This window comes from Hippocampus zosterae, chromosome 7 (assembly GCF_025434085.1).
Source record: "Hippocampus zosterae strain Florida chromosome 7, ASM2543408v3, whole genome shotgun sequence".
NCBI lineage: Eukaryota > Metazoa > Chordata > Actinopteri > Syngnathiformes > Syngnathidae > Hippocampus > Hippocampus zosterae.
This window is the reverse complement of record NC_067457.1, coordinates 753,638-766,947: the sequence shown is the minus strand read 5'-3', so window position 1 is coordinate 766,947 and position 13,310 is coordinate 753,638. Positions and strand designations below refer to the sequence as shown.

Sequence of the window (13,310 nt, the reverse complement as noted above, 5' to 3'; positions counted from 1 at the left end):
GCCCGGTCGTATTGCCTTTTTGTGTCGTGCTTAACCCCGTTCAGTGTATCCCAGCTGACTTTAGGAGAAGGCACAGTCCAACCTAGACTGCTCCAGTCAATCCCAGGAAACAGAGACAAAAGGCCGTTCGCATTTACACCCTCACTAAGGTGGGAACTGAACCCTTGCTACCCTGCACTGAAGTCAGGTGAGTGTTCCATGACACCAGTGCTGATTTCTGTGGCGTGACAGGCGGAACGATGAGATGCTCTTCTACTAGATGGCAGAAGATGAGCCTGTACCCTCTTGTCGCTCATACAACAGAATAAATAGCTTTGCTTTCAGCCATCCAGGCTCAAATATCACATTTGAGGATAAAAATGAAATGATTCACAATTTACTGTATACTGTATGTATAGTATATACTTTGGGTGAAAATTATGCTTTGGTGGCGTGCAGTTGTAAATAAAATGCATTCAAAAAAAGCTAATTAGTGCAACTCGCAAAGTATATTATTGACGGTGTTTGATAGGAACATTTGTTTATTGTCTCAATTTGTGCATGAATCTGTTCGGCACAGTATGTACAGTACAGAATAATTCAGTTGCGCGTTGATAATCATATTGATTAAAATAATGTCAATGTCACATAACTAAATTACTATCAGTTTTACTTTTGAGCAATAAACAAATGTTTCACTGTTCTAACCGAGTTGTGATTGTGACTTGCAACGGTGAACTCCCTAACCCTTCACATGATGTTGATGTTTCAGACAGTCTGTGAAGGCATCATCAGGTCTATTCCGGAGGGCAACGGTTCGGTTGTACAAATTTCCGCCGAGGAGGGCCGACCGGACTGCGCGGACGACTTTTGTCGATGTTCTAAGTGAAACGCTTGATCCAGCAACTCCGTTTTGTACTCCGTAAAGGCCAACAGCAGGTATGACGGCACGGGCGTGGCGTGAAATGTGTCACGATTGAAGCTGACGTGACGACTGTGGCTAACGTGACAATAATGCGGCTAGTTCCAGTTCGAGTGGCGTGGACCAATGACTATTGCAGGTGTTTTCTCCATTTAGCTCACTTACGTTGCCCACCAATTCCTGGCAAAAATACCCCGATATAACGTTTGAAAAAGAGAAAATCTTGATGTGAAGAAAGAAAGAAATTCCAAAGTGCCAAACAGGAACTAGCTTTAAGCTAGCTTCAAATGTCTTAAAACGTGTTAACGCCAGTGTGGTACTTGCATAACATGTTGCAAAAAAAACACGTTTTTAATGTTTACCGTTACAAAAAAACGAGTTTTCCAGCAGCGATGTTATGCAAGTCCCTGAAAACCTCCATTACTCAGTCTTTTTCGTCACTCGTTGTTCGCGACGACTTCAAATTTAGTTTTGTGTGCTTTTGCGTTTAAAATCACACGCTACCTCGCTATGGTCAACGTCGACACTAACTTCAAGTTGTGGTCTGTGCATATGTGTGTATAAAAATAAGTGTGTGTGTGTGTGTGTATATACACAGACACGCACATAAACCTAATGGGTCTTACGCATATTCTCCATTTGATCTGACAGATAATCTAAATGGTAGCTGTGAAAGAAAATCATTGCCTTTAAATGTTTACAGTAACCGCTGGCATTTGAATCTGTTGTGTTTGAGGAAGAGACGTACACCGGGATGTCGTTGGAGTTGGACTCCGGTTCATCTCAACACTTGACAAAACCTGAATTCCCTGTTGGCCATGTACCAATCAAATGACATTAATTGTATGTTGTGGTACTGCGCAATAACCTGAAACCTGTGTAAGTCGATGCAATAGAGGTGAAGTTACAGTAGTGAACGCGTCAAAGACCGCAAGTCGAGAAACTGTCTTTCATATGAATTCACGGTTTATTTTCGAGAAAGCCCAGCCTATCACACCAAAATGTATTTGTAAAACAAATCTGACATTGATTATTGTAATCCAGATTCATGTATTGCTTGTGTTTGTTGAAAAAAAAAATTGTGGGAAGACGATGGTGAGGAAAAAAAAGAATTGCACATTGTATCCCAATCGCGACATTGACCCGTCACTCCAAGCTCCTCTCTTCTTTTGCCCAGCGCACAGCCATCATGGCGGAGGCCCACCAGGCAGTGGCCTTCCAGTTCACCGTCACCCCGGAAGGCATCGATCTGCAGCTGTCCCATCAGGCCCTCACAGAGATCTACCGCTCGGGCCTTCGCTCCTGGAAGAAACGTATCATTCGACTCAAGGTATGTCCGCCTCCGTGATTTTGGGTCATCGCTTGTTCGGTGATTCGGCCGTGCGGGCTCACTTCATAAGTTAATCAGTGGATACTCAATATGAACGCTTCACAGCAGATGGCTTGCTAACGCGTGCCATTTTTGGACACGGTCAATCAATAAAGCCGTGGTTACGCTTGGGGGTGGGGAAACTCATTTACAATCAGTTATGTTGTATCATCGGTGGAAAAGAGCATACTTATGTAATGGGCCACAAGAAAGCATGAATGTAAACAATTCCCCCCTCCCTTCCTGACAAATAGAACAGCGTGATCACGGGAGTGTATCCCGCCAGCCCGTCCTCCTGGCTCTTTGTGGTCATCGCCATCCTGGCCACCATGTACACTCGCTCCGACCCCTCCATGGGACTCATAGCCAAGATACAAGAACATCTGCCCGTCAGGTAAAAAAAAAAGCACACTCGGCGGCCAATCTGCTCCGAGCAGTCATTGAGCGAAATATTTTTCCTGCGCTTCTCGCGCAGCCAGTCCATGAGCAGCCAATGTCAGACGGTGGTTTCGGCAGTGCTCTTCAGCACTTTGCTGTGGCTCCTGCTCATCTTCACCATGCGCCTGTGCCTCAAGCAGCTCCTCTCCTATCACCGCTGGATCTTCGAGCAGCACGGCAAGATGTCCACCACCACGAAAGTCTGGGTGGTCAGTGCTTGTTTCCTGCCCCCATAGCACACCAAGGGAGGCGACGTGAGACCAACCAAGCTCACTTTAGAAGCGGTGTTTTGCACGCCACATTTTGTACTGCAAAGTCTGTGCATTGTTATACAGTACCTGTATTTGGTTTGGGGATGGTTGTTTTTAGAATAATATTTCTATTGTGATTGGTACCGCATCATACTTGGGGTGATAACTTTAAAAATCTTGCACACAACAAATACGCACCAAAATTAACACGAGCACTCATAAAATCGAAAGTAAAACAAAAAAGACCCAAATAAAAACGAACAAAGCAGCTCCGCAAAACTATTGGCGAATCACTCCATTTCAAAACTAAAAACTCTAAATTAAAATTCCCCAAGTGACATGAATGTGTCCGTATGCCAGGCACTGGTGCGCATCTTCTCCGGCCGAAAGCCTCTGCTCTACAGTTACCAGGGCTCCTTGCCAAACCTGCCTGTGCCGGCCATCAAGGACACGCTCAAGAGGGTAGGTTGCCACCTGTAGATCGCGTTGTCATCATTTTAGTTGTTTTTATTTATGTAATTTTTGGGTCCCGCATCTATACTCAATTGTGTTCCACATATAAGACTGGCTTGTCGACTCTGACGTGCGTTTCCTGTGATCCGGCCTGTCTGTCCTGTTCAGTACTTGGAGTCAGTGCGCCCGCTGATGGATGACACCCAGTACGAGCGGATGACCAAACTGGCCGGCGAATTTGAGAGCCGCCTTGGAAATCGCCTGCAGTGGTACCTCAAACTGAAATCGCTCTGGGCCGCCAACTACGTGAGTCACCACATTTCAAAAACTTGCACTTAGGGAAAACGGCATGAGCAATGTTTCTGAAGTCATTTGAGCGCTTGGCTTTTTTTTTCCCCCCCTCCTCTCTATCATGTTTTTCATGTGTTTTAGGTCAGCGACTGGTGGGAGGAATACGTCTATTTGCGAGGAAGGAGCCCCATTATGGTCAACAGTAACTATTACGGCATGGTATTTACCCCTTTTGGTGCAACTCTATTTGACTTCGTCGGTGACTTGTTATTAGAACAATAATGATTCAGTACTGCTGCAGATTATCCGCTTGGCATAGTTTTGTTTTCGTGTTTTTTATCGTCTCTCTCAAGTTGTGTGAATCTCCCGATTTCCCGTCTCTCCCTTTTCTCTGCCGCAAGGACTTCCTTTATGTGACCCCCACACCCATCCAGGCAGCCCGAGCCGGTAACACAATCCACGCAATGTTCCTGTACCGCCGCAAGCTCAACAGAGAAGAGCTCAAACCCGTGAGTTTAGCCACTGTTGCCTCGGCAACAAGAGTCGCGCCAATAACAAGTGCGGTCCCTTGAAATGCAATCTGTCAGTATTTGAGGCACCATATCTGTCTTTTTATTTTTATTTTTTTGTAATCGTCTACATCCATCAATCTGTGGAGTTTTATTACATGTGATGTGCAAGACCCTCGTGTTCTCATACCACGCTTGTGTCCCCACACACACACACACACACACACACGCCACTCTTACTCTATTTGCTTTACAATATGTCTCCCCCCCCCCACCCCCTCCTCACCTCTCAGAGTCGTATACCCGGCACTGTCATTCCTCTGTGTGCGGCTCAGTGTGAGAGGATGTTCAACACCACACGCACTCCTGGAGAGGAGACGGGTAAAGAGAAAGACATGGACACACACGCACGCACGCATACACGCTTCCACATTGGTACGCACATATTGCGTCAACATCCCCTCAAAATGGCCGCTTGTCCACATGGCTGGTCCACAATGCTGGGGTCGGAGGAAAAAAAAAAGTTAGTCACTGTTGAGCATCTCAAGTTGAGTCCTGTCATCCCTCGCCTGTCACCTTTGGTCCCGTTGAGCTGCGTCTGTTTTTGTGAGCCAGGCCGTTGACTTGACTAACGTCTTTTTTTTTTCTTTTCTGCCTGCATCTCACCTTCTCTCATCTCTCCTCGGTTTCTTTTTCCATTCGTATTGGTTTTGGGTTTTCTACCGTTCTGCTCACTGGTGTTTCTGCGGTCCGTACTTCGCTGTTGTCTTCTTCCTCTGACTCAGTGGTTGTTGAGGTCTGCGGTTCCTTGCTGCTCCTATCAGTTTGAGAGGATGTTTGACACATGTCGAATCCCTGGAACGCGAACAGGTAGTATTGGTGCTTTTTTTTTTTTTTTCAAAGCCAGATCGTCCCTCATTTTAGAGCTGTAGATGTAGAACACGACCCCTCGCTGCCATAGTTATTCCCTCGTATCACTTTAGCAGACAACTAAAAGTGGCCCGTCCGTTTTACTCTCGTCATTCATTTGGAATTTGAAACCAAAAGCACACGTCGTATTCTTTCACTCAGGCCCGTTACTATCGCTCCTCCGTCTCCTCAGGCAGAAATTCCAGACTGGCCTTCGCACGGGCGAGTTTCCCCGTAAATTATTTTGGTGGCTTTGGCAAACGCCAGCTGCTAATGTGGGATTTCCCAATAGCTCGGTGGGCTGAATCAAGTCCGCCATGGGGAACACGGCCCTAAATAGACAGGTCGTGATACCAAACGGAACATTGCCAACACAACCAACAGCACCGGATATGCTCGAGCCGCTTCAAGTCCAAAACGCATGCCCGTTTTGCCTCTTGAAGACACCGTTCAGCACTGGCAGGACAGCGACTACGTGGCCGTGTACCACAGAGGACGCTACTTTCGGCTGAGGGCGTACCAGGCGGGCAGACTCCTTTCTCCGAGGGAGCTCGAATTCCAGATTCAGAGGATCCTCGATGACCCTTCGGCACCCTGCGCGGGAGAAGCCAAACTTGGCGCTCTGACCGCCGGCGATAGGTCTGTGAGAAGCGACCGCTCTTTTATTTTTGTATCGAAGGCAATGTGAGGGAAAGTGGATTGGTTTTCAAATGTCGCTCGCTTTTCAACCCAGAATTCCGTGGGCGCAAGCCAGGAGCAAGTACTTCAGCAGCGGGCTCAACAAGCGCTCGCTGGACTGCATCGAGAAAGCCGCCTTTTTCGTAACCCTGGATGACGACGTGCAGGGCATGATGGACTACGACCCGGCGGGGACTCTGGACCGCTACGCTAAGTGCCTGTTGCACGGGAAGTGTTACGACAGGTAATTCTCGTCCAAAGTGAACTCTGCCTTGACAACCGTGTAGCCGAGGCACGTGTAAAGGTATGGGGGGGGGGACGGTACATCACTAACTAAACACGGTCGCCTGTCCATCGGTGTGGGTAAAGATACAGAACGTCCAAATGCTCTTTGTAGCATTAGCCAAATAGTAGAAGCCAGCAGTCGACCGGTTATACTTTGGACACCCCTAATGTCGCCTTTCTTATTTTCCCCCTCTCACAACGTCCGTCTTTTCTCTGCCATGCAGGTGGTTCGATAAGTCTTTCTCAGTGGTCATCTTCAAGAACGGGAAGAACGGAATCAACGCGGAGCACTCGTGGGCCGACGCACCGGTGGTCGCGCACCTGTGGGAGGTAAGGGGGGGGGGGGGATCATCCGAGAGCCGCTTGGCCCTCGACGAATCCCGGCGCCTTCGACATTTAAAAATATATTTTTTTCAGTACGTCGTGGCCACCGACTGTTTCCAGCTGGGTTACAACAGTGAAGGTCACTGCAAAGGTGATGTGGACCCATCGCTCGCGGAACCTCAGAAGCTCACATGGAAAATTCCGCCTGAGGTTAGTCGGTCTGGTCAAGGCATTGAGTGCAATGCCGTTGTAGGGCGTAAAAATATCTCTCAGTATACCACCAAAATGTCACAAAAAACACTCATAACTCGGTGGTGTGTCTGGATTGTAATTCCGGTGATAATCGGTGCTCACTGAAAAAAAACGATGCCGTCCTCTCTGTTAAGTAAAAAAAAATCGATGAAAGTGAAGAAGCATTGCCGTGTTCTGCCCTTGACTCTTTGTCACGAGCGTAGATACATGAACAATGATGCTCTATTTGGAGCACAAAAGTTTTTGGGGACCGAGTTGACGTTGAAACCCCCCCCCGCGTGTCGCAGTGCGAGGAGCGGATCTCTCAGTCCCTGGCAGTGGCCCAAGCCCTCGCCGACGACATCGACTTCCACGTGATCTCGTTCCGAGATTTCGGCAAGGGAAAGATCAAGAAGTGTCGAGTCAGTCCGGACGCCTTCATCCAGGTGGCTCTTCAGTTGGCCTACTTCAGGGTGAGCCTTGATGCCTCTCAGTGCTTTTACCGCCGTGGACTTTGGCTGCAGTTGTTCTTGTGACGTTCCAGAATCGGAAAACGTTTTGCCTGACCTACGAGGCCTCCATGACTCGTCTGTTCAGGGAAGGCAGGACCGAGACGGTTCGCTCCTGCACCAACGAGAGCAGTGCCTTTGTCAAAGCGCTCGTGGGCGGTGAGGTGAGATTGTCCGCTTTCTGTCGACGGAATGCTTAACTTGTCATGACAAGCAGCGGGGGCGGGGGGGGGGGGGGGGTTCCTTCTTTGTTGGCCTTCAGAAAGCCGTCGTACTCATGACCGTCGGCCCTTTAAAAAATAAAATAAGTTATTGACAAGACGTCGTCATTCCAATATTTATCGTGCATCTCGAGGTTGCTGTGTGTTTTAGGGTGCCACTTGACCCCCCCAAAATCATTCAGCCCTATTTGGCACACAAAACCAAAAGCAGCTGTTTTTTTCCTTCCATCAGTCGGCAGACGTCTGCAGGCGCCTGTTCCGCGCGGCATCCGAAACGCACCAGAACCTTTACCGCATGGCGATGACCGGCGCCGGCATCGACAGACACCTCTTTTGCCTCTACGTCGTGTCCCAGTACCTCGGAGTGGAATCGCCTTTCTTGAAAGAGGTCTTCTTTTTTTTTTTTTTTGGAAACGCTCACATGACATCGTCGCAATCAGTCTCTTCAGTTCTTTGGATCCAAGAGTCTGTTGGGTCCCTTCAGGTTTTATCAGAGCCCTGGAGACTGTCCACCAGTCAGACATCCATCCAGCAGGTGGAGCTGTTTGACCTCGTGAACCACCCGGAGTACATTTCCTGCGGGGGAGGCTTTGGTCCGGTTAGTCCAACTTTGTCTGGCGGGTGCAGAGGTGGATGTCGTGCGTTTGAGCTTCACCTTTGGGAAGAGTTTAAAAAGACGAGAGTTGTCTTTTCAGGTGGCCGATGACGGCTACGGGGTGTCCTACTACATTGTGGGAGACAGCCTGATCAACTTCCACATCTCCTGCAAGCACTCTTGTCCAGATACTGTGAGTTTGCAACCTTTCATGGGAGCCACGTGTTATCGAGTTGGTAAAATTACCCCCCGCCCCGCACCATCACCTTTATTGATTTTTTTTTTTTTTTATTTTATGTCCCTTCAAGGATGCCCATAAGTTTGGTGCTCAGATCACAAAAGCCTTGCACGACCTGCTGGAGCTGATGAGCGCCGGCCAGAAAGAGCCCAGCAAAACCGAGGAGGGTCGGCCCGAGCTCAAGAAGAACCTGTAGATGCTTTCGCCGCAGGGGGAAAAGGGATCGTTGAAGGGAAAGTGTTTTAAGCAGCGTTACAGATTGAGGGCAGTGTGGACGTGAGAAGAAAAGAAATCAGACAAGAATCGAAGCAGCCAGATCAAAAGACAGCTCAGTTGAGGGAAACCAGACATCTTGTGTCCAAGATGTTTTTACATGCCTTTATATATCTGCTGGGGTTGTTCACAGAAGAACGTGTCATTCAGTCCCACTAGGAATTAATACTCCTTTTTTTCTTTTTTAAATGTGTATTTATTCCCACGGTGGATACTGAGTTTTTTTTGTTTTGTTTTTTTGCACACGGGCATGTTTGTTTTGATACAATTGAATGCTCAAGTATTTGCGCTTGTGTTTGCTTGGGCATTGTGCAGTGACAACGTGCACGCAAAGACACAAATGTACACGCGCGCACACACACACACACATTAAGATATATAACCACGAAGGCGCCTGAAACATTCCTTCACTTAAAACATTTTGCTTTGCTCTCCAGTAAAATGTGCTTCTTCTTTATGTGCCAAAGGCTTTTGACTTTCGAGTGCATTCGGGTATTTGAAATGATGGGGAAGCACGTTCACTCCTTGTATCTATCCCTACCTTTGTTTGGGTTTTCTTTTCTTTTCATCTGCCCAGTTCTTGAAAAGCAGGAAAGCAATGCCACATATGTTTTTGAACACGTGCAGGTCAAATGTGGACTTTTTGGTTCAAGCAGGTGTGGTCAAGGCCAAGCCGGACAGAAGCTCCTTGCTTGATGTTGTTCTGTTTTCACCACAGGCCCTGCTCAGACTGTGTCACATGACTTTAATCCAAACTTTTAACCTGAAGTTAACATAAAGACATTGTCGAAGAAAGAAGTGCTTGTCGTGTGCTTTTTAAAAATGTGTGTTCCACTGCACCAAAACCCATCGTGACCAAGCACCGTGCCCGAGGGGACGGAGGCAATCTTTAGATTCAAAGGGGGAAAAAAATGAAATGGTTCTTTTGTTCCGCGCTGTCACCACCTGTCTTTTTTTGTCTTCTCATTTCAGCTGTGAGCTCAGCAACGAGGCGCTCGCTCACGAGCCGCTCTGCCAGACTCGGGCTTCAGCTCCCAAAAGCCGCCAATAATCCGCTCGCTCATTTTTATTCCGCGTCCCCTTCGTGTCACCCCGCCGGAGCCTTTTATAAAAGAGCCAGTGACCCAGGCAGTCCGCTTATTCCACCTCAACGTCCGCCAAACCGGTAAGAACGATGACTTGTACACATCGGTGTGTTTACCGGTACTTTTTGGAATCCTTTTGCACGAACCGCCTCATATTTTACATCCTTTTCCTCTTTAAATGGCAAGTAATCAGAATGAAGTGAAGTGTGGGGTGGGGGCTATGTAGTCAAACAAAAAGAAGGGGTTAATTGGACTTGGATCAATCAATTGGTGCTTGCAAGGTCTCGTTAAAGCGAAGATTTGTCAAACTGTTTCGGAAAAGCTGATTTGGGGTGGTGGAGAGGAAGTGAAATCGACCCCTTAGTCGAGGCTCCGTTCTCCAACCGCTGCGCTGACGATTCGGCCCCATCAATCATAACAAGGGAGCGACGTGAGGAATTCCGTGGCCGATTTGCGCGTGCTGGCCTTTTGCCACATTTATTCCCGTTGGCGCGGTCCGAATGTGCTTCATGGTCAGCCAAAGCTCGCAACCGTGCCATCCATCATGTGTAATGCACTCGTGTCCGGATACGTCCTTGTTATTGTTTAGGTGACCGCATTCAACATCTAGTATGTGAGAACAAAAGAGTGCCGTTTGTTTGTGTTTTTTTTAAATCATTGCATTTTGGGAGACAAACTCTGTCCAATCCAATTCAAGAGCTGTGTCACCATTTCTGCATAGTTGGTGTGTGAGCTCCATCAGCATTTCGACTCCTTTCCCCAAATGTTGAAAGTGTGAGATGGTCAAGTGGATTAGACGGTAATTGGAGAGCCGACGGGTGTTAAGATCTGCCCGACGACCACTTCTAAGCCCTCCGCCGCGCGTTCCTTTGGAGTAAATCAAATTAAACAAGAATGACAGGCCGTGTAATACCTCGCTATTATCCTAGGAGACGCCACTCATCCGCGGCCTCTCTTCTATTCCGAGATCGTTAACGACGAATGCTATTTTGACTTGCTGCGTTGCCTTTGAACAAAGGCGGCATCGCGACACGCCGGTCCGTTGCTGCCTAATGATGGCCTTCGGTCTATTTAGCAGATTTGCATGTGTATGCGGGCGAATGTTAAAGAACTTTTGAGACCATATCAATTGGAAATAAAAATTCGACACATCCATGTTCAAAAGTATCGGCAGCCAAATGAATGGGGGTGTTGAAATGCTTTATCGTGATTTTATTTTTGGACATCATTAAAAAAAGATTTTTCATCTACTGTTAAAAGAAAAAAAAAGACTTGCAATGAGAATGTTTGGAGGTGCTCCGTTTATTCACTGCGATCAGTATTTCGTTTCTTATTTCTGTTTCAGTGTCGCAATGTCTGACTTGGAAGATCACGGGTGAGTAAATTGCCTCATCTCTCCCGACACATTTTCACCAAGCGTGATCTTCCACCTTGAAATGCGTCTGCTGCCATGTATTTGTACTTTTCTTTCCTATCTAGAGTGCATCACGAGGGTAAGTCACGTCAATTCAAAGAAAGAAAGAAAGAAAGAAATCAATTTTGTCACCGTTGAGGCCCTTTTCCTCCACAGAGGAAGACGAGCAAGGAGAAGGAGGTAAGGATGTGTGTGGGGATTTCTTTGTTGGTGTCAAATGTTGATTTTGGCGGTGCGCTGCGATTCGACTTGACTCTATTTGGTTATTCATGGACATCTTCCACTGTTTTGAACTGAACGCGTTGAAGAACGGCCCAAGCACAAGTGAGTATCACCCATTTGCATCACGTTCAGTCCTCAGCAGAAGTCTCGCGTTTGATTTTCAGCTTAAGATGCGTCCTGATTTGGCAATGTTTTGGACACTGTTAGCCTCCCGTTATTGAGCTGCGGCGTACTGGCCGGTGTGCCTAATGAAGTGAGCCGTGACACAGCGCTTCAAAAATTCATATCCGTGTTTCGCAGGCCGTTGGCCACGCAGCTCGCACCCCCAAAGATCCCAGAAGGCGAAAGAGTGGACTTTGACGTATGTTCCCCTTGTTTTCTTTTCTATTTGAAGTTATTGCAGCGTTGCGATAAAATGACAAAAGACGTCGGCCTGGCAGTTCTGCCGTTCGTTTGATTCAGTTGGGAGTCTGAGCTTTGGTATTCCTGTGAGGAGGGGGCGGGGGGTGAGAAGAATAAAAGTGCTTTCGTCGGTTTGCCATCAGGACATCCACAGAAAGCGGATGGAGAAAGACCTCCTGGAGCTTCAAACTCTGATTGATGTGCACTTTGAGCAGAGGAAAAAAGAAGAGGAGGAGCTCATTGGCCTCAAGTCAAGGATTGTAATACTTTTTTTTTAATGCAACTATTATGCGGATAGAAAATACATCATCACACCAGATAACTTGTCTTTTTGTACCTCAGGAGAGTCGCCGGGCAGAAAGAGCTGAGCAGCAGCGCGTGAGAGCGGAAAAAGAGCGTGACCGACAGTCCAGGATTGCGGTGATGTCCCAGCATGAGCTTTGAACCACACGAAAAACCCGCGGCCGGTGAACTTTTGGCGGTGGCGTCCGCAGGAGGAGAGGCAGAGGAAGGAGGACGAGGAGGCCAAGAAGAGGGCGGAAGATGAGGCCAAGAAGAAGAAAGTGCTCTCCAACATGGGGGCTCACTTTGGAGGATTCCTGGCCAAGGTCAGTCGTGCTGGAGACAAGCTATCAATAATGTTGCGCTTTTATCAAAAGACGCGATGGGGTGGGGGTGTGGATGTATTTTATGCAATCGTTTATCCTCAGTTGATGCTTTCAAAGGCGATTTGGGAAGAATTTCCATTTTTCTTAACCTGCGCTTGAGTCTTGGCAACAATTCCCAAGGTGACGAGTTAAAAGCCAGCGGAGAACGTGAGGCCGGCTGGCTTCTTGATGGGTGCAGGTGGAGCAGAGGCGGGGCAAGAAACAAACGGGCAGGGAGATCAAGAAGAAGACGCTGTCGGAGAGGAAGCAGCCGCTAGCCATTGACGACCTGAGAGAGGACGCCCTCAGGTCACTTTCGAACATCGTTTGGCCATTCATTTACTTTTTCTACATCCTGTCAACGGTCCATTCAATTGTCTTTTTTTAGAAAAAGAGCCGGGGAAATGTGGCAATGCATCTATCAGCTGGAGTCGGAGAAATTTGACCTGGCTGAGAAGATGAAGAGACAAAAGTATGAGGTGTGAGCCCTTTCGCCCAATACGAGCAAGACGACTGGTACATTTCAGCTAAATGGCAAAGTGTCACCTTTTAAAATTGTGACCCCCCCCCCCCCCCCCCCCCCTCGTTGCCAACTCCAGATCACCGTCCTGCTGAACAGAATCCAACATGCTCAAAAGTTGTGAGTTGATGGCACGCGGCGGCGTACGTGCGACCGGCGGCAAAATGCTCAAAGATCTTCTCTTGTCTTGGAGCAGCAAAAAGGGCCACGGGAAGGGGAAGGTCGGAGGACGCTGGAAGTGAGTCAACACCCTCAAGTCACCCAAAAAAAACCAAGGTGCCAATGGTCTTGTTGGAAGTGGGGGGGGGGGGAAATTGCAGTGGAAACCGACAAGAATAAATTGCTGTGTTGCATGTTAAAAATCTGCGGTTGAATTTTTCCGAGGCCGTGTCGTACGAGGGCCCGACCGATTTCAGTTGGCTGGCCATTTAATCCAACCGGGTTGGCTCTTTGAAAAGTGGCAAAAACAAATGCAACTCGTTGCAACAAATGACGATGAGATTCAATCATTCCCCCCTCCCCAAAAAAACCCATTTGACTCAGAA

At 47.9% G+C, this 13,310-nt stretch overlaps 2 protein-coding genes across 4 annotated transcripts; both read left to right on the top strand.

Annotated features, from left to right (window-relative positions):
* The first annotated feature begins 127 nt into the window (after window positions 1-127).
* LOC127603238 (carnitine O-palmitoyltransferase 1, liver isoform-like) lies at window positions 128-9,273 on the top strand. 2 transcript variants are annotated; one of them, XM_052069379.1, is made up of 19 exons: window positions 128-918; window positions 2,079-2,231; window positions 2,525-2,664; window positions 2,746-2,917; window positions 3,320-3,421; window positions 3,581-3,718; window positions 3,845-3,922; window positions 4,105-4,212; window positions 4,998-5,082; window positions 5,565-5,760; window positions 5,855-6,043; window positions 6,309-6,414; window positions 6,502-6,618; window positions 6,948-7,112; window positions 7,184-7,312; window positions 7,602-7,757; window positions 7,854-7,967; window positions 8,065-8,157; window positions 8,273-9,273. In XM_052069379.1, exons 2-19 carry the CDS (start codon window positions 2,091-2,093, stop codon window positions 8,396-8,398), a joined length of 2,355 nt encoding a protein of 784 aa, XP_051925339.1. In that variant the 5' UTR covers window positions 128-918; window positions 2,079-2,090; the 3' UTR covers window positions 8,399-9,273. The 2 variants fall into 2 exon arrangements, with proteins under 2 accessions (XP_051925339.1, XP_051925338.1); XM_052069378.1 differs by lacking the exon at window positions 4,998-5,082 and adding an exon at window positions 4,506-4,593.
* A 98-nt stretch (window positions 9,274-9,371) lies between these two features.
* Window positions 9,372-13,068, top strand: LOC127603302 (troponin T, slow skeletal muscle-like). Of its 2 annotated transcripts, XM_052069479.1 has the most exons (13): window positions 9,372-9,640; window positions 10,906-10,935; window positions 11,040-11,053; window positions 11,131-11,154; window positions 11,283-11,298; window positions 11,497-11,557; window positions 11,742-11,858; window positions 11,941-12,018; window positions 12,093-12,206; window positions 12,445-12,554; window positions 12,634-12,724; window positions 12,845-12,885; window positions 12,962-13,068. In XM_052069479.1, the coding sequence occupies exons 1-13, from the start codon at window positions 9,387-9,389 to the stop codon at window positions 13,005-13,007; spliced, it is 996 nt and encodes a 331-aa protein (XP_051925439.1). In that variant the 5' UTR covers window positions 9,372-9,386; the 3' UTR covers window positions 13,008-13,068. The 2 variants fall into 2 exon arrangements, with proteins under 2 accessions (XP_051925439.1, XP_051925440.1); XM_052069480.1 differs by lacking the exon at window positions 9,372-9,640 and having other exon boundaries at window positions 10,898-10,935.
* Window positions 13,069-13,310: the final 242 nt, after the last annotated feature.